This window comes from Schistosoma mansoni (genome assembly GCF_000237925.1).
Source record: "Schistosoma mansoni, WGS project CABG00000000 data, chromosome 2 unplaced supercontig 0108, strain Puerto Rico, whole genome shotgun sequence".
Classification (NCBI taxonomy): domain Eukaryota; kingdom Metazoa; phylum Platyhelminthes; class Trematoda; order Strigeidida; family Schistosomatidae; genus Schistosoma; species Schistosoma mansoni.
In genome coordinates, this window is record NW_017385999.1 from 443,813 (window position 1) to 465,882 (window position 22,070).

At 32.1% G+C, this 22,070-nt stretch overlaps 1 protein-coding gene across 1 annotated transcript; it reads right to left on the reverse strand.

The window, feature by feature from the left end:
• Positions 1–1,348: 1,348 nt before the first annotated feature.
• Smp_140350 (omeobox protein aristaless-related) lies at positions 1,349–10,570 on the reverse strand (the record flags this gene model as incomplete). Its single annotated transcript, XM_018791613.1, has 4 exons — positions 1,349–1,371; positions 5,674–5,979; positions 6,133–6,163; positions 10,427–10,570. The coding sequence occupies 4 exons, from the start codon at positions 10,568–10,570 to the stop codon at positions 1,349–1,351; spliced, it is 504 nt and encodes a 167-aa protein (XP_018645220.1).
• Between the last annotated feature and the right edge of the window lie 11,500 nt (positions 10,571–22,070).

Sequence of the window (22,070 nt, forward strand, 5' to 3'; positions counted from 1 at the left end):
GAGAGAAACGCATCCCAAGCAGCCTGGTATTGTTTCTCAGTACTACCAAAAGTCTCTGCATTTTGCCAGCGTCTTCACCAAACAGGACTATATCTTTTGCATATTCTAATTCGATAATTGAACCCTTGAAAGGAGATCGATCGCTGAAAATCCATTCGACAAGAACTTTATTTCCAGCAGTATGTCTATGATGAAGTTGAACAAAAATGGAGTGGACAAGCTTTCCAGAGCCACTTGAGGTTGTAAAATCAGATGACAGTTCGCCATAAGCTCTGACTTGACCGGTAGTATTTTAGTAAAGGGCCTTCACTAGTTTTATGTACTTCTGAGGTACACCTTTCAATAAGAGACATTGCCACAGAACCTCTTGGTCTACAGAGTCAAATGCTGCTTTTAAGTCAAGAAGAACTATCACCGTCGGTCGCCGACGAATGTTTATGAACCTTAAGTAACTTAGTTCAATACCAATTACAGTGGCTCGAAGTTAATCACTGTAAAAGCAAATAATCTGAAAGTTTTAAGGATTTGTAGTCATCTTACCATCGATCTAAGCAGTTAGTTGTTTCCAATATTTTTTGTCACTATATGAGATCTTTTAACAAAGTGAATATTAGTGTCTTGAGGAAGGAAGTTTTATAAAAAGACTTTGTTTGAAAGAAATCAGAGTAGTATTCAGTCAGTCGTAAAAATAAAGTACAAATGTAATGGACAGAAATTTAGCCACCGTTTGGTACTTTTCCGCTGAGCGTACTAAAGATAATTAGTTGTATAGTTTATGCGGTGTAAAATCACTCAATAAATGTTAATCATTGACAGCTTTATTTTTCTCATAGTGAACGCTATCATTTGGTCAACGTAACATGCACGTTCATTACTGGATATCAGTCAACATTTCCTTGCTTGAAATAAACATCCTAACGATTCAGTAGGAAACATTGATCATTTTCTTCACTGAACAATAGGTACATTAAGAGACTTATTAGGTTATCCACGCATTAACTACTTACATCAGTGAGCATAGTTAATTAACATAGTGGGGCTAAGAATTTGAACATTAATGAGAAATTCAACAGATACTACTGTACTAAAATTCCACGAGTTTCACCGTAAATAATTCAAAAGTTACTAAGTGGAAATTTGGTATACAAAATCATAATTTATCTTAGACAAACGTGCTACTACAAACCTTTAATTACTTGAACTTAATGATTTATAACTACAACAGAATGAGACTTCATACAGCCTAAGTTACTTTTCCTAATCTAGCATTAGTCAACAGAAATAAAAATTTACATTTTTCGAGTGTAGTCCTTAACATTTTTTGTCTCCGTGTTCTACTTATTGATGTTCAGTAGTCTGTTGCTTTCACGCCTGTACAGATAATGGTTGCAACAGGAAGACAAATATCCAAACCACTCACTATTTTTCTTTGTTCGTTCTACCAGTAGTGTAGTGAACGAGAACTCAAGTGGGGACAATCGAATGCATTTGAACACAAAATTACAGAATCTCCAAGTAAAATCTGAGAACCATACAGTAAATAGTTCATTTGCAAAATATCAGTCAATCGTCTCAGACTTCATTGTTCCTTCGTTTTCATACCGATCATTATCTGTTCTCGTTCTCTTTTCTTCGATCTTAACCTTCTGTTGCCAGGTATTTCACTTTCGACTGATGAAGCATACTACTTATATCTGTCGACATCAGTAGCACAAACCACAGTAGTATTAGAGTTTTTTCTCTCGTTTACTCCTGTCCCTACGTATTAGCCTTTGGGACTCTTCTTCATTTTGAGTAATTTATTTTTGAAATCCAGTAGCTTATTTCGTTTCGTCATTTTCTGTTATTCCTAGTTGACTCATTCATGTGGTATTTTCTAATTTATGGCAGTATGTATTTTGACTGTGTTTTTAATGACTCAAATGAGTCCTCAGAAACGTAACATTCAAAGCTTTATGCATAATTAGAGTTTATTGTGTTTTTCATGGCATTTCGTTCTACTAAATAAGTTTAGCTATAGTGTTGTGGGGTTTTTAAGCGTAACATCGCCGTTAAGTTGGAATTCCCAGAAACACTTTTTTTAATGCCAACGATGCTTATATTTGACATCCTGATGAATATTTGCTAGAGTCGAACACCTTTATCTACATCATTCTGTTATACAAAGGTTGACTTCAAAACTGCAATGCATAACCTTGAGCGTAGACGAGAGTTTATAGTTCGAATTTTCAGCAGGAACACTAAATTAGATGAATCCATGTCATGTTAAATAGCATTCCATTTATATTAATGGAAGATAATCATTAAAACTATCTTGTTGCTTGTTGTTTACCAATTAAATGTAGCTGTATCTTGATAAAATGTGTAATTTAACCAGAGACATCAACACTACTCAAGTATCTATTATATTTCAAGTTCTTATAAAACATTTATTCGATGGAATATTAAGTAGATTTATACGTTCTATGATTCACTCAATAAACTTTAATATTACTAATTGTTCTGTAAAGTGAACACTAATTAATCTGTTATCATCAAGATGAAACATTTATAAACAACATGGTAAAAAAAGTCAGGCTCGCTCAAAGGCGCCCACTGCTTCGTTTAAACGACCATGAACGGTCTGACGTGAGGCGGCCATTTCCTATTTCAATTGCTGTGAGTTTGTTACTTTTCCGTTGGGTTGCACGAATAGTAAGTGTTCTCATATTTAAGTGGTCTTTTGCTGCAGCGAAACCACAAAATGATTGCGAAGAACATTGATTTAACTCTCTCTGCCTTTTAGCGCACACGTTGGATCGATCGATGTTTAGTAACTTCCCAGTCTCCCTATTTTGGGGAAAATTTTGTCCAGTTTGGGTAAATTTTGGGGAAACCGCTATAGAAAATTTTTGGGAAGTGGCACAAAAACCCAAAAATTTCCTCTAGGTCTGGGGAAAATCCCCAAAGTTTTGGGGAAATTTTGGGTTTTCCCCTATATTTCCACAGAAACTTATAACACTTAGAGTTTTCCCCCCAAACTTTTGGGAAAACTACCATATTTATTACGATTTTGGGGAAAACCTCAAAATTCTCAAAATTTCCTCAAGATAGTGAGATTGGGTTGATTTGGGATACCAATTTCTTTACCGAACCTCACTGTCTTTGTTTAAAACTTGGTATGATCCAGAAAACAATGTAACAAAAATGAGAATAATTTAACAGTTCTAGATACGTGAACTTTGTGTAGATCGCTGTTCTACCCAAGGATTAAGACGAAATATTAAATAACCGGTAAGTCTTAGATGTTAGCAGTACTTTCTTGAATTAGTAAATTATTGTTGCAACGAATAACTGATTTTTAATAATTACACAGTGCTGTTTGTACTTATTATGTCCTTGAATCTTTCTACCCACTTTAGTGCCGAGTATGACTTGTCTAATGTAGATTAAGAGCTTGACCCGATAGGCTGACTGGCTTAACCTTGAGGCTAGTATGCGTGAGTTCGAAGTGGGGGTAGAGAGACGAAAACTATTCTATCCCTGATTGGCTGGCAAGCACGCGAGAGAGAGAGAAGACAAAGACAGCTGGAACACTAATCACTTTATTCCAACCCCGATCTAGCACTCGAATTCCCAATTCCCAATTCAGATTAGGGTGAAAAGTTACATGAATAGATAGATGAATAACCTGACCACAACGTCAATAATAAGGAAAATACAATTGTGTCCAAAACTGGGGGATTGTAGTAGAAAATAGAGTACAAAAGGTTACGTCTAAATTACAATAGCTTTAGAACAGAAAATGCTATGGCAGTGAATTATACATCAAAAGAAAGCTTATGATCTGCAGAATAGGCTAGGGGCAAAAGTAAATGTTACAGTTTTACAAGCTTTGAATTAAATGAATTAACGTCCCCAAAAATAGCTTCTGTAATTTGTCAAGGCTTCTTGTTTCGCGGTTCACATCAGTACTGCTTCATGTTAAAGAGTTATTTTAGACGACGTAAGCGAGATGTTTCGGAAGCTGAACTGAATTCGATGATGTGCTAAGGGAATTTCAAAAAGTAGCGTAGAATAACTTTTTCCTTTCTCAGACAATCCATACTCATTACATTCATGGGGACTTTCCCAGCCTAATGCAATTCTGAAAAATAGAAAATCAATGATAAAAAAAACGATTAAACTTCGTTTTTAGCATCAAATTCAATAAGTAAATGAAATAGCAGCTAACAGAATGTACCTATGAGTGTCTTACTTGTTGTAAACAGTGCTCTTCATTTTTTAACACTCCTAGGATTTCACCTAGTCATTTGATATTAACAAAGAAACTGAAGGTACCAAATAAACGGATTCAAAAACTTCAATTAACAATATGAAATCTGAGAAAAATCCAACTACAACGTTCATAATACTATTAGCAATTCACTGTTTTCATACAATAATAACATCATTGGTAGGCACTATTTAGATATTACTTGTCAATATGCATTAGAACTTTGTTTATAATTTGGTCAGTGATTGCGGATTCTGTTTACAGAAATTCAATTGTTAACCCTATAACAGACACATCATAAACTGGTATTAACCACGACATCGTTTAGTTACCATGCTCAAAACAAACACGCATCATTTTACTTATGAAGAATATATGAGTAATTAATGTGGCACAGTAATGTTATACTCCGTTCCTGTATATGTTCATAAAGTGAGCAGAAAAGGCTATCAACCTAAATTGTTACTCATAATTTTTCTTTTTCAAATGCGTTACATAACAATATGTCAGTTCAGTCTAAAACGATGATACTTATAATAGATAGAACTGTTTATGGCCGTATATTAGCAACTTATATCATATTGAAAAATAGTTTAACGCTTAATTGCTTCAACCTACATCTTATAAACAACTACCAACATCCATATTTATCACCACCATAATTGGGGAGGTGAATCAAATGTAAGAGGTTTTAGAGCTCATTTTTGCATAAAACTCTGATTATGATCTATTTTTGACCTGATAAATGGTGAACTTCACTTGCTTGAGTTTCCATTGATACAAATAAGCACATTTGGCTGACTAAACTTTCACCCAGGTTGGGAGCAACAAATATATATACTAATTAACCGGAATAAAAGCTACGTAACAGGCACAAATATTACGAAAATTGACGTGTGACGGAAAAAATGCTGTTAATAGTTGATAAATAACAACATCCAAAACACTTGACAACATGTAATATGTGCGCGAAAACCCGTAACCCGACTTCTTGACTGTCCCTCCAAAAATTTAAAACAAATTAGTATTATTTCAATATACAATGTTTATATTTATATTTCAGTATAATTAATATTTACACAAAAATGAAACTATTTTCTTTTATACAACTCAGAAATTTTAAACTAAAATTAATGAATAAAAGAGTTGAAGGAATATTAGTTATTTCAGTCAACTGACTAAATCATTTGGATCTAATTTATTTTATAATAAAAAGAGTTAATTAAGTATCATTGGTAACTCGAGACACATTCCATCTAATCATCATTAATTTTTTATTGATTGTAAATGAATGAAAATTTATTTACAATGGCGCAATTTTTTAAATGAATAACAAGATACCAAAGTAGTAATATTGCTACATTAAAACTAAAATAATTTAAAATTAAATTATTTCATTTGAAATGGTATTTGATTACCATTGAATCCAATTAGAATTGTAGCTAAGTCTTTGGAACTTAACAATGTAGAATAATCAATTCTAGGATTTAATTTTATGGTTGTATCTGTAGTGGACAATGAATTAATCAATGTATTTGTGAATGTTTCTTTTGTATCTATTCCAGTGGTCAAATTTAATAATGATTTGGTTTTCAGCTGAACTTCTTCTTGTGAAACATTTGAAGTAGTATCTGTTGTCAGTGCAACAGGAGATAAGTTGTTAGCTGAAAATAATAAAGTCGGATTGCCATCTGTATTGTTGTTAGGAATTAAATGTTGCAAAGCTGATGTATAGGCGTTGAATGTATTCAATATTGTTTGAGTATCAGACAATAGGTTAAGTTGTTGTTGATTTGTTTTCATACTACTATGACTGTTATTATCATTATTATTGTCAATATTCATATTATTACGGCTATGTGATCGTTCGTATTTACGATATTTAGCTCGACGATTTTGGAACCAAACCTAAAAGAATAATCAAAAAGAAATTATTGAATTATGCTCACTGTAAATTGTATAGAATGTTTTACAATATTGTTCATCTGTTATTACAGAAATTACTAATGAAACAACCACTAAAAAATTCCGTTAAAACATTACATCATTCCACCATAATACTAATCATTATTCATAAATGACGCAATAGTACCATGGAAATACTTTACACATTACATCATGGTTGATTCTGTAAAATTCCCGTGATCTTTTGAAAGCATTCGATTAGGGGGTCTCTAGAAAAGATAACGAGCTATTTCAATAGATAATTGATGAACCATATCGCTAACTTATTGATACTGGAATAAATCGTTCATTAAATGTTGATCTAATAATTCAAGGGTAACTACATTCAGCACCTGAAGGTCACAATTTCAGTTCCATAAAATTCAATGATTGATAATTTTGAAGAACAATAACTTAAAATATCGACTGACTAAAAATTTTCATAGTTGAAATCATGAGTCAATTGAAGCTAGACCACCATGGAAAGCCTGGAAGCACTGGACGGCCGTTTCGTCCTATTATGGGACTCCTCAGCAGTGATGAAAATACTGAAATCTCCACAAAACCCCTTCTGACTAAAAATTGTTTAAAAGTTTTTCATATAAAATTAGTAATAAGTGAGATTTATATTTAAGTCAATCAGTTTCTTCGCAAACTATGTACTGTCAATAAATGTGGTCCAATCTAATATTTTCACATCAATCTTTTTACGATAGAATACGTTATGACCACTTTTTTTATTCTTACATTTTTTTTATCAGAATGAAGTAAATAAAAAATATTGGCATATACAGTTTATTAAGTGATGGTTTTGTGCTGGAAAAATAAATAATGAAAACACAAATTAGTCTACAGCGGATACAAATGATGATTTGTTTATCTCATTCCAGACAGTTAATTGGCGTATCACCACCTCAATCGGTCAAAATCAAGTGCACAAACCATTTGTTTAAGTAATCACTGAATTCTACAAGATTTCATTAAGATTTAATAACAAGACTGTTAGAATAATCTAGTTTCCACAACTAACGTACACACATATATATTTACTATGAAATTTTGTCCCTTTCAAAATATAAAACTTGTTTTAAATAATTTAAGATATAGTTTGGCACAGTTTATCGATGGATAATTTCATAATAATTAATTTGTTTAAGTAGTATCAGGAACAGATTTATTATTCGAAAATAACTTTATTACAGTTTGTAATTTTTCGGCAATAAATAATTGAGCTTGTCTAAAATAGAAATATAAAATATACCTATGATTTACATATTCTATCTCAAAAGTATGGGTACTTCATAACAATTTCAATGAGTTTCTGATGTTAATGTTAAGGGCTGAACTCAGCGCATAACAGCTTAAGTGTTAGAAACGAAAGATATTTGGTTCGAGTCCCGGTGCGAATATCAACACTGGATGCAGGCACATGCAGCTGATGAGTCTCAAACAGGAAGTAACCCATGTCTTGAATTCCATTTCTACCTACTATTCTGTTCTACTTAAATACAGTCTGATGTTCCTTCTAACCTAAACAATTATTTCAGTAGTATGCTAGTCACCAAAAATTGGTTTAAAAAAACCTTATAAACACTAAATCCTAAAATAAAGTAAACTCAACTATTTTAACACTTCGTTAGTAACCCATGCCTTTTTCTTTATAATGAATTCATGTTACTATGATAATCATCTTTAATTATGTTAATCATATCATTTTTATGGGCTACAAATCAAATCAAAGTAGCTATTAAATACACATTAGTATTGAATCATTGAACATAGATACAATGAATGATTTAATCACTTAAGTGTCATATGTGACTCTGTATTTTGTATTATCATTAATCGAGTTAAGATTTATTATCAAATTAAATTAACCACTTGAAAATAACTTAATTGATACTTAAGCATGATGTATCTGGGTATATATGTATGTGTGTATGTGTGTGCATGAACCATGTAATGAAACTGTATGGATGTAAACACTTTAACACATTGTCATTCGTGTACAACACTATCTCTATCCACCTTTTCTTATTTCTTATGATACTTATGTCACTTATTACTGAAGTATGATTACATACTCATAGAAAAGTGACAAGAACAATTCATTCTCTTCAAATTGAAATGAAATTAATTAAAAGGGGATTAATGTATAACACACATACATTCACACAAACAATGTAATGTATTTAAAATATAAAAATGTTCTTGTTAATTATTAATCCCAACCACATAAATATATCCATGCACACATATAACAAAATATGCATATATACATAAAATGTTAATCATGAAATTCAACTAAGTAACTGTGATTTCGTTTTAAAGAAAAACTTTTGTGTCTTTAGTAGTCAATGTATTCAAATAGATTTTAATCATTATCATCATCTACCTTAACATGAAAGACAAAACGAAAAAAAAATAAATCCAATGATAAATTAACTAATTTACAAATTAATGTATCAAATATTTAAATATATATATAAGGTTTATACTATGGGGTAAGCAAAACATATGAATAAAGTTGAAGTGGATAAACTAGGGAGTGGGGTGGGGTGGGTTTATTTAAATGAATAGAATAGTGATCATTGATCAATGAATGGACAGTTTTTCTCAGAAATATGGGGTGAGAGATTAAATTTTGTTGTTGTTGTTGTTGTTATACTTAAAAGTGTTTTATTTGGAAAGAATTTAATATTTTTAATTAATTTAGAAACACAATCATCATATACACACACCAATTGACATATCTATACAACATGAACTCTGAATAATGAACTGAAGTGGATGGGATTATTTATGTTTTATAGCTGATTATTATCATAATTAGATGTTGTAACTGGGTTATGTAATAAATTTTTTGGTGAGAAGAAAATTAACAATAAGATGATGTTTCTTTTCGAAAAATGAACAGCCTCTTATTTGTCTAAACACTTGAAAAAACAATTCTTATAACATTTAATTGAACACCTTTAAAAATAAAGTTATAATTGGATGTGTTAGTTGAACAATTACTTATCACATTGCTAGAGTGATCAAAAATTTATGTGATGTAGCCTAGTATTTTTTAAAAGATTTAATTGACTAATGAGAATTATTTGAAGACTAAATGTTAATATGTCATCATTCATTTAACACATTTAAATAGTTATCAGAGTAGGGGTTCGTGAAGACTGTAGTAATTTTAATAGTTGAATCCATGAGTTGATCTAAGCTAGACCCCATTCTGATAGTGATCATGTGCTCATTAGTGACTATCTTCAAGAAGGATTTCATGGAGTTCTAGTAAGAAGCCGTGACAAGTGCAGTCCAACCCGTCTCGGGTGTGAGACAGTTATCCACCTTAGACAAGAGATAAAGGGTTATGCAAGATCATGGATTGACTGAAGCTAGACATTAACAGCGTTGGATACCGGCTAGGTGCTTTAGTTATTAAGCGTTCTCGCGCAAGATCGAAGGCTTCGGGTCCGAGTCCCTCATGAGAGGTCGTGGATGCTCACTGCTAAGTCGTCTCGTACTAGGACGAAACGGCCGTTCATTACTTTCAGGTTTTCACTGGCGGTCTAGCTTAGATCGACTCCTGAATTCAACAAGCTGAAAACAGTTAAAGACCGAATAAAGGTAAATATATTTTTAGTCGTTAATTGAAATTTTTATAAAATATATTCTGAGGGTTTTTATGCTTAATGACTTGATATATATACAGATATTGAATTCCGGAAAAATGATTAGAAAATGCATATCATAGTAAAACACATCATCCTTGTAAACAACTGTACATTATAATTAGAGACAAAATAATATAGATTAACATTGATTCCTGAATATTATGTTGAAATGGTTTAGATGAATCGCCACAAAATGAAATTTCATGTCAAGACACTAGTTTGACTGTAAGCCCAGAGAGAACCTTGAATATTTTTCTTCCTTTTTTGACTTCATAATTTCTAATCACATTTGGGCGTGTCAATCATTGAGTACAAGATCAACCTTTAACACTTATTAGTTAATGTTTGATTAATTTTTAATCACTTAGGTAAAACAATTATACAGTGTTCTAACCCTACTCAAAAAAACTATTAATCACAAGAAAAATCAAAACCGTAAATCTCAATTAGAAATCATATAATATTCATCAAGGCTAATGATAAGTTTACCCAAACTAGTCAAAAACATATACACAAAATCAAATATTTATTTCACCAATATTATTCATACACCTACCTGTACGCGACCATCTGACAAATTCAACTGACTTGCCAATTGATCACGTGCTGCGACATCTGGATATTGGTTAAGTAGAAATGAAGTTTCTAATGTATGTAATTGATATGTAGTAAATGTTGTTCTTAAACGTCTTGGTCTCATTGTATATTTTGAACTCATATGATGATGGTGGTGGGCGTAGTGATCAGAATGATTATTTAAATTAAATGATGACTTATTGTTAGATTTCGAATGAAGATAATTTATTGATTTTTCATTTAAATTCTTACTACTACAACTACTACTAGTAGTAGTAGTAATGGTAGTGTTAGTTGATTTAATTGCTTTTGTCGAATTTTGATCATTTTGAATATTACAAGGATTTAAACATTCAGTCTTGGAATTGTTTTGTTGATGATGATCATGATGATGATGATGTTTAGTATTTACATTAGACTTAGAATCATATTCAGTGATTATATTCAATTTTTCATTGGTAACTGGTGATATACTATTGTTATGCATTGTAATTGAATGAGATGGACTCGAGAAAGTACTTAATAATGATGATGATGATGATGATGAAGTAGAGGAAGAGGAGGGCGATAATATTGGCTGTTGTGAAGAGAAATGATGAAATGGGCTAGAAGATAAAAGTACGTTTTGATGATTGTCTAAATGAGTTGTTTGTGGGGAAAGGAGGCTAGCTGGAGATGAATTAGAGGTAGAATTCATTTCATTCGAGTTATCCAATGATGATAATGATAAATCGGTTTGTTTTTGGAACGTTGACTCTAAAATTAATAATTTTTAAACGAATAATTAACGTATTTAAGAATGATTTTAGAGTCACAACTTAATAAATACAGCACTCAAACATGTAAAAAAATAAGAAAATAATATATGTTCCATTTCAATCTGTTAGTTTACAATACGTTATATATCGAAGTAAGTCATCATTTTTCACGTGGAAGAAAGGCAATTAATATGTTTACTGGATAATTTTCAACTCTAATTAGTTACATGGTAAGAGTCATTAACTAAAGCGTTTATTTATTTTCTACCGTTATCCTATTTAAATTGAATGTTCATAATAATTACATTTTAAACAAATAAGAAAATTTCAATAGTTGAGATCATGAGTCAATTGAAGCTAGACCACAATGGAAAACCTGAAAGCACTGGACGGCCGTTTCGTCCTATTGTGGGACTCCTCAGCAGTGCGCATCCATGATCCACGATCTCAACTATTGAAATTACTATAATATCCGCGAAACCCCTTCTGATGTTAAATGAGAAAATATTCATTGTTTGTTGGCATTTTTTCTTAAACTTACCAGAATTGCTTTTTCTATGATGAGAACGACGGTGTGATTGGTATTTTCGTACATCATTGTCTTCTTGTTTAATATCAGAAGTAACGGATTCTTGATCGAGGTCATTTAGATCATTAAATGATAAATTATCTGTTTTCAGTAGTGTTTCAATTGTGAAACTCATTAGTTTCGTGATTGCTCTTTGTTTTATTGAAAATAAAGAAATGAAATATGAATGATTATTTTTGTAAATTTAAACAGATTATTGTACTGTGAGAGATTAATAAATTGATTTATCTAATAATATATAGCATGGAACGCACTAGCATTCAACTGTCCTAACAACCTAAATAATATTTGCTGAATAGTACTGAAATCTCTCTGGTACATATTTTTTGTGAGTAGTGTAATTCTTGAAATTTCAAATACATTTATCGAATATTGGAGAATGGGAATTACATAGGTCTGATACGTTTATAAGTCTCTCACATACGCCGCGAAAATTATGACATTTACAGCTGATTGATCACTGGGTAGTGTTCAGTGTCTACTTTGTTTAGTTCTTAGGGCTGATCGGACTCTGTCGATCAAGTCATACTGAATTGATATCACGTACAATATGATATCATGTCAGATCGTTAGTGGACAGAGGACCCTAAATCTACGTTTCATTTTAATTAGCACTCGTTATCAAAGTGTACCTTAAATCCTGATGGGATTGATGTTCCCAGGTGGATCAAAACCTTGGTTATCCAGTTTTATAGTTTGGGACGTTATCAATTAGCTGACCATCAGGTATACGATACGATATAATGCTTATATATATATATATATATATATATATATATATATATATATATATATCATGAACTGAAATCCACTGAACAATTAGTAAAAACTTGAGTTCACTGGATAACGGCCCTTATAAGATAATCAACATTTAGTATTCAAAAGTTTTAAGCTCATTTCTTAATGTTATCAAGTTAACCGTGATTTTCAATTGGTGTAATCAGTGAGGATAATTTATTTCTAATGGAATAATCTTCACAGACATTACAAAGTGCTCAATTCAAGCTTTTTGTTTCTTAACATGCAACGTTCTTTTAACGAGCTCATTTCAGAGGACAAAATAGATAAACTGCGAATTATCTTCTAAAATCTACATATATATGACTTCAGTCACTACTGGATATGAACCCTGGATACTTTTAATTATTAGAAAGCCTGAGTACTATCAATTATAAGAATTAATATTTATCAAGATCGATCACTATATTATCTTCTTCCTTTATTGAAGATTGTCATAACCATACTAGTAATTAATAATGATGGTCATTATAAGCTCACTAAAGATTTACTTCAAGATGAGATGACCATTATTCTAAAATGGGGAACTGAAAGTTTTGAAATCAAATAAGTTATGACGTGGATGGTAATTTATCATTAACATTTAAATAAAGTTAAACTTTATGAAAAATGAACCTCAGTCGAGAATGTAAATTTCTAAAAAATTCGACATCTTATAAATACCAGTAACAAGGTTGGACGTCATCTTTTCAAATAAATTAAGCATTGTATAAAGAGTTAATAATATATATATATATATATATATATATCCGAATAAGTAGAACTCCGCCTATAGCTCTTCTAGATTTACTGCCGGTCCCGAGCCCGGGTAAAGGAGGAGGGTTGGACATGGGGGTTAGCGATTCCATCCCATAGAAAACTAACTCGCTAAAAAACGCTAACCAGAAATAATCCCAATAAGTAGATATAATAAAAATATATTTATTATTTTTAACATCTTAATATTCCATCTGAAGTAAAGTAGTGTTTTTTTAAACAATATCAACACATTTAATACATTGAACGTATACCAGACTGATGTGGTAAAACACAATTTCCATCATATCTCATTAACATTTTGAAATACAATAAATGATTCAAAGTTTAATTAGAAAATTGTTTAAAATAAATAATTATTCATCAAAATACTTACTGACTAAAATTATTTCTAACCAAGTACAAAAGTTTCCACCAATTTTACGAGAAAATGAATTATTTTAAAATTATTAAATCTTATTTAAGTGATAACAATGACATTATATTTTGATTGGTCAAAATTTACGCAAATTTCAAAAGTGTTTTTACTCCCCTCTTTATATAACGAGATTTAATTTAGCCAATTAAATTTTAGGACAGTCTAATTGGGACGGAAATTACTGTATGTATTATTCACCCCCTTTTTGATTAATAATTTTTAAATTGACCTAATTGAAAAGGGTATATTTGCAATTATGGTATAGGATCTAGAATATTTTACGTGCTCTGATTGGCACGATTTAATAATGGCAAGGTTGTTATTGTCACTTGCAAATAAATACTAATAACTAATTATTTAGGCCAACCAATTAAGAGAATGTATAACATAACGGAAACATCACTGTAAATTTAATCAGATTTCAATTGATTTGAAATTTCGTTATCAAAATGTCCTTCATATTTAGTTATTCAATAAAGGCACAATTTTTATTAAGCAACTGTTTAATAGATCAGAAGGGGTTTGGTGGAGATTTCAGTATTTTCATAGTTGAAATCATGAGTCAATTGAAGCAAGACCACCGTGGAAAACCTGGAAACACTGGTTAAGTGCTCTGGTGCGAGACTGGTAGGTCCTGGGTTCGAATATCGAGAGTGCGGGATCGTGGATGCACACTGCTGAGGAGTCTCATAATTGGACGAAACGGCCGTCCAGTGCTTCCAGGTTTTCCATGGTGGTCTAGCTTCAACTGACTCATGATTTCAACTATGAAAAAACTATTTAATATCCCAAAATTGTTTTGTCGATTAATAAAGCCACCAATAAGCATAACCTAAACCAACATGTGTGCAACTTGTAATGGAAAAAAAATAATCTAAATTAGTGTTAAAAATGATATAATTTATCCAAATAATTATGTTTAATCCATACACGATATCATATTTTGAGTTGTAGACTTCCGCAACGAATGATTAAATTTTAAAGTTTGTGCAAAGTGAACAAAGTATTGAAAAAAATTTAACATTTCAGGTTTCTAGCTATTTAAGTTAAGCATGATTTTTTGATTCAATTTTAAGAAATATTTTCAACAGCTGTGTAATTTTCATTTTGATTTTTGTAAAAACTGAATCATACAAATCATTATATGTGAAGATTACATTTGAAATAATCTTAGCGATTGAAATTTAAATAATTTCAACGTTTCGTCCAGCTACCTTGTCTGAACTTCTTCAGGAACTCCTTTATACTCAGCGCCCAATTTTTGTCAAGCTATTCGTTCTAATCTTGACGAATATTCGTAAAAACTATTTTCCAATTGAGTCATACAAAGTTATCAAAAAAATTTAATTTACAAGTTATAGTTTCTTATGCTCTTAGTAACATATAGATTTAAATTTGTATTCCATTATTATGTAAAAAGTACTAATTACGTAATAACTAGTAACAATATGAAACACGTTTATTGAATAACAACTAAATATTAAAACAAATATTGTTATTCAATCTTTAAATAGTGAGAATTCTCTTGATTATATTTAAAATATGATTAACAGTTTATGCAACTGTATGGTAATATTCATTGTAATTTTTATTATTTAGATGTAACAGTATTAAAAGCTAAGCCGAAATAATCAATTTAATGCACGTAATTCGGTTGTTAACCTTTCTAGAATAATTTAGCCGACAGTTTTTTTTCTATTTTACAAAACTCATTTCTGCAGACACGAATCACTGGAGAAATATCAGTTGTTTTTCCCTCTTTTTTAATGAAAAGTTCACAGTTAGTAAGCAAAGATGGATGTTCGCTAGTAGTGGAATCCAGGACGCTCGTTTCGTCCTATTTGGGACTAGTGAACTGGATGTACCTGCACCCCAGGCTTGATGTTCATTCTGGTAGTCGAGCCCAGTACCGTTCGTTTCAAACGCTATCGCGTTATCTACTTAGCTACCGAGTCCTGATAGCCACTTGCTTGTGCAATGGGGTGAAGTTTAAATTTACTTAGTATTGTTTGTTTGGATCTTCCCATTGATGCTTTTAGGACTGCAACTGGTCGAGTGGATAACGCGATGGCGTTTGAAGCGAAAGTTACTGGGTTCGAGTCCCAGAGTGAACATCAACTCTGAGATGCAGGTACATCCAGCTGACGAGTCCCAAATAGGACGAAACGCGCGTCAAACTGGATTCCACTGCTAGCCACTATCCATCTTTGCTTACCATGCTTGTGAATTTAGGCTATATCGAGGCAATACGCATAGTATGCACATATGCCAATTAGAGACTGACCAGTTGCAGTCCTAAAAACATCAGTGGGAAGATCCAAACAAGCAATACTAAGTAGATTATTTAATAGGTTTTCAGCATCTTCATTTTCATTTCATAACAATCATTAAATGAATTGATGACATAGTTTTCATTTTATAACATAAAAAATTCCGGACAATAACTGTTTGAATCACTAAAATATAATTCTTGCTTAAATGAAGCTGAATTTTAGATCCACCACAAAATATTCAGAAAAAACGGGAATGGATTGATTTGTAATTCTTATGGGATAATTCTAAAAACGTTCACCTCCAAATCAAGTAAACAGTGTTGATTTCATGCAAATGAGAATGATAGCCTTATGATTAAATTATTTAATTCGAAGATTAGAATATCGTTCTAGACAATCTACTGTAACTCTATATTTTCATAGTAATTGAATATTTACTCGATCATCAATATGTGATTTAACCTCTGTTCAACTGTTTATACTCAGTTTATTGAGAGTGTTTATCTGAGCACTTGTTCTCATGATATGTAAACAATAATTAATTAGTGCAAATGTAACGATGATTTAATCTAACCAATATCATGCATTTCATCAATTGATTCTTTTATTAATTGCACTATTCATGTAATCTAGTAATAAACACATTGCTCTGAGATACATGGTGAATAAGTATTTGAACTTATTATGTTTTTTTAAATGTTCAAGATTATTCAGTATCTTGTAATTAGTTTCATGATAGGAATCACTAATTAATTCAAATGACTAATTTTAATTATTTACTGAATTCAACATAAACATACTGATTTGACAAAAAAAAATGTGGAGTTTTTCATAAAATGACAACTGATAAATATTCAAAGAACCAACATGTATTTGGTCAAATATCATGCGTAAAACAATAACGAACCAATGATACTGAATGACACTGGGGTTACAAAATTGACTATTTCAAAAATGTAAGCAAGTGAAGGTTGACTGAGTGATTTGAACCTATCGTGCTTACTACACTAATTAGAAATAATCTTACGTTCAATCTTTTATGCGTTGGTGAGTGTGTACTTTTATACAGTATTAAACTAGAATGAGGCATTTGTTCAATGACTACCATCTCAATCCCCTTTCCTTTTTATTGTTACTCCAGCTGATACCAGTTGTTATTTTAAGTAATGCTTTATAACTGTAGCTGTTTCAGGGTCACTGTCAGTCCCAAGCTCGGGTAAAGGAGGAGGTTTGGGCATACGGTCAGCAACCCCATCCCGAAGAAAAAAACCTTGCTAAAAAACCGCTAATCAGAATCGACGAATCAAACTATTAAAACTCTGTCCTCCGAATTGAAGGAAGAATTATGGCGCCTCGTGATGGAGGCCGACATTCTTCGGAAGTTACCAGGCCGATGTCTCCTCTAAAAAACGGGGGTTCAAGAACAGAGGAAAAGATGGGTAGAATACTTCTAGGAAATGCTGAATAGACCAGCCCCATTGAATCCACCGGACATCGAAGCAGAACGCAAACCTTCCTATAGATATCATTCCACCAACGATCGAAGAAGTCGGGATGGCCATCAGACAGATCAAGAGTGGGAAAGTGGCAGGACCTGACAATATACCAGCAGAAGCACTGAAGTCAGACATTGAAGTAACTGAAAACATGCTTCACCTTCTATTCAAGAAGATTTGGGAGGAAAAACAAGAGACGACGGACTGGAAAGAAGGATACCTCATCAAGATACCAAAGAAAGGAGGTCTGAGCAAATGCGAGAATTACAAAAGCATCACACTGTTGTCAGTATCAGGAAAAGTTTTCAACAAAGTGATGTTGAACCGGGAAGGATTCAGTAGAAGCCCAACTTCGAGATCAACAGGCTGGATTCCATAAGAATTAGTCGTGCATATACCAAATCGCCACACTACGAATCATCGTCGAAAAATCAGTTGAATGGAACGCGTCACTATACATCAATTCCCTTAAACTATGAGAAGGCGTTTGACAGCATGAATATGAGAATATTATGGAAAATCCTTCGACACTATGGAGTGGGTAGCTGAGAAAATCGTCAACATCATAGGAAGTTCATACGACGAACCACACTGCAAAGTCGTGCATGCAGGACAACTGACAGATGCATCCCAATGAAAGACCGGAGTCAGACAAGGCTGCCTACTCTCCCCCTTTCTTTTCCTTCTGGTGGTTGACTGGATTATAAAGACCTACACATCTGACGACATGCACGGAATACAATCGACAGTTTGCATGCAACTAGACGATTTGGACTTCGCAGATCATCTAGCTCTCCTATCTCATACACACCAACAAATGCAGATGAAGACAACCACTGTAGCAGCAGCCTCTGCATAAGTAGGCCTCAACATGCACAAAGGAAAAAGCAACATCCTCAAATACAACAAGGAAAGCATTAACCCAACCACACTTGATGGAGAAAATCTGAGAGAAGTGAAAACTTTCATGTATCTGGGTAGCATCATCGATGAACAAGGAGTACCCAATGCAGATGTAAAGTCAAGGATTGGCAACGTAACAACAGCATTCCTACAGTTCAAGAACATATAAAACTCAAAACAACTGTCAACCAACATCAAGGTCACAATCTTCAATACGAACGTCAAGACAGTTCTACTGTACGGAACTGAAACTTGGAGAACTACTACAACCATCATTAAAAAGGTACATGTATTTATAAACAATTGTCTACGCAAGACACTCAGTGTCTGTTGACCAGATACCATCAGCAACAGCCTATTGTGGGAGAGAACAAATTAGCTTCCAGTTGAAGAGGAAACTAGGAGAAGACGCTGGAGATGGATACGATATACATTATGTATATCATCAAACTGCATCACGAGTCAAACGTTAACTTGGAATCTTGAAGGGAAATGGAAAAGTGGGGAGCCGAAGAATATTCTGCGTCGGGAATCGGAAGCAGATATCAAAATGATGAATAACAGCTGGGAACAACTGGAAAGTTTTGGACAGGACAGGATTGGATAGGAAATGCTGGTGGGCGGCCTATTCTTCTTCACAATGGATAACATATGTTAGTAATTAGAAACTAGAGTTTATTCAAGGAAATAATATTATTTCTCATTAAATGTTCTCATTGAAATATTAAAAATACATGTTAAGTGAAGAAGTTATCAGTATAGGGTTGTGGAGATTGTTGAGTTTAGTGTGATATAATGAATGAATGAATGTTCGCTGATACAAAAGTTTTATAATTAAACATAAAGTCACCACCAAGTAAACAGTGGTGGGTCAATTTATTTTAGTTATTAACTCTAGCTGAAGAATAAAAAATAAAACTAAGGTGAGATTTCATAAATGGTTGTTACCATAGTTTGTAACATAAAAGTAAGGATATCAATTGGGATTGGATTTAAATATAAACTTTCATAGTTTAAATCACAAACTGATCCTAGCTAGACAATCACTGAAAATCTTGAAGGACTGGACATCAATTTCCTCATAGCATAAGTCTCTTCAGCATGGCGATGCATGATCCCGTAACCTTCGTTTGAACTTAGGATCTCCGACCTACTATGGAAATGCTAAGCCTCAGTTCTAGTGAACCGGCACTTAATGGTATTCATATCTAAATTCAACCAACGTCGTGTATTGATGGTGTAACCGTTCATATAGAAATATTTTTGAAAAATTTTGGCGGGAAGGAAGAAATAATTATTCTGTGTTAGGTTGGCATTTGACTTTTTGTATTTATTTACAAGATTTTGAAGAGATGTGAGATTTATCACAAATCGGCTTCAACTGAAAGTATATATATATATATTGCTAGTTGGAAATTTTTCCTCAGTGCCCACGCAACACTTAAAGGTCTAGTTCAAAATTGTCAACTCACCCAAGATGAATAATCTAACTGTATGCTATTAAGTCACAATCCAATGATCTACAATTTCTACTCTATCTAATTTATGTTAGAGTTATCTTGAATTATCTTCATCGATGAATTACTCATATTACTTGCAATTTAGTCTAGTCTTTCTTGGATTACACTAGTTGCTTAACTGAAATTGTTTTATGATTTTGCAATACTTGGTGTTTTGATAAGCGTTTATTTTAACAATCGATAAATTGAGGGTACTGAATGTTTTCTTCTTTCCGGTGACGTCACATAATTTGATTCGATTAATTACATTATGGTACGTTTTGCATTCGTGTGTTGCATGCTATATACCTCATCATAGTTACGATCCGCTAGATTTATATCATTTTTATCCAACTTTTACTTCAGAATCACATAATCGTTCATTAAATTACTAAAACAAATAGTGATTACGCAATAAGATTTAGATACATTAAATTTTTTATAATCCAATTCATACAGTAATCACTAAGCGAATTATATATTAATGTAATACATAGGTGATTTGCTCATTCAAACACACAAATACATACATAGAGATATTGATGAACATTATTAACCGATATTATAAGGTATAAATTATCCCTAAAATAAGTTCACCAATACACATATCACACAATAGAATTAGATTACTTTCCTCTTTGGTTCAATAATGAATATATAATTGACATACATATGTTTATAAGTGAGGTGAGATGATATAATTACTTTTGTGGATGAGTAGGTGATGAGTGGCTGTGTTCATTGTATTGTATCTATGATTAAATTGAATGAAGGAAAAAATAATATAGTAACCAAAACTTAGTTGAAGAAATTTAATTTTTTTCTTTTAATAAAGGAAAATCTTTTCAAGATAATGAAGGTAGCAACTAAACTAAAAATTTAAAATTAATATTAAGCAATATTGTTTAAATAGGTGAGAAAATGTTTAAAATCTTCAATAAATTATACGATTAAGTAATTATCTATTTCGTTTAAAAATTAATAAATATACTTATATGTATGTATATAAATGTGTTAGATGAGTGGACCAGTTAATCGGTTAGTCAACTAACTGGTAAATAAATGAATACATTTGTAATATAATAATTTTGATTCGTAAAAATATGTTAATAAGATAGATTGTTCTCAATAGTTGAATCAATAGGAAGTGTGAAATTTAAACAAAAAAAAGAGGGAATAGTGTTCACATAATATATGAAAAAGAATTGAAATAATAGGGAAATCAAATGTTTCTAGTTGATTTTCGTCATATGCACACAGACATACACAATCAAAGACATTTGAACATACAAATTGTTTCTTTAGATAACTATACTTAAAAATTAATTCTTATGAATAATAATAATATGAGAACTTTTGTTCCAATATGATAATCAAGATGTTTTTATGTATTAATGTGCTGATCTGTAAATACATACAAACGGTTGCCATGGCAATAATCTTATCTTTACTAGAGATTTTGATTAATTAACTTACAAAATTGTCAATTATGACAGTGAATAATATGAGATGGAACATAAAAAAAGAAATGTAGTGTTAATTCTTTCATTGTATTACTATACATATCTGAACATACTCCTTGAAGTTAGTAATACCGTCTACAGTGACAGTCAATACAATAAACTGTAAAATAAAGCGAATATATTCATTCATTATACACATATATAATAACTAGTGAGAATTAGAGAATTAACTGATAATGTCGATTCTTAACGGAAACCATTTCTAGGTTCGAGAACTCTTCGTAGAGGTCTTGGTTATAATATATTCAATAGTTATTGCTAATAAAATGGTTCTAGGTAATTCTATCAAACAGGTAGTGACTGACAGAATCCAATTATTTCTAGTATAAAACTTATCGTCCTAATCAGTGGGCAACATGAAAACTATTGCTCACTAGTGACTGGCTCCAAGAGGCATTTCCTGGAGTTCTAGTGAGAAGCAGTGACCAGTGGAGTTCAACCAGGTCTGTTGGGAGATATCAACTCACTGAAGAAATCGGTGAATGGTTGCTCGATTTCGTGGATCGGTTGAAGTTGGATGCCGGCTCAGTGGTCTAGTGGTTAGGCGCTCGTGCGCGAAACTGATAAATCTTGGGTTCGAATCTCGCGAGGCGGGATCGTGGATGCGCACT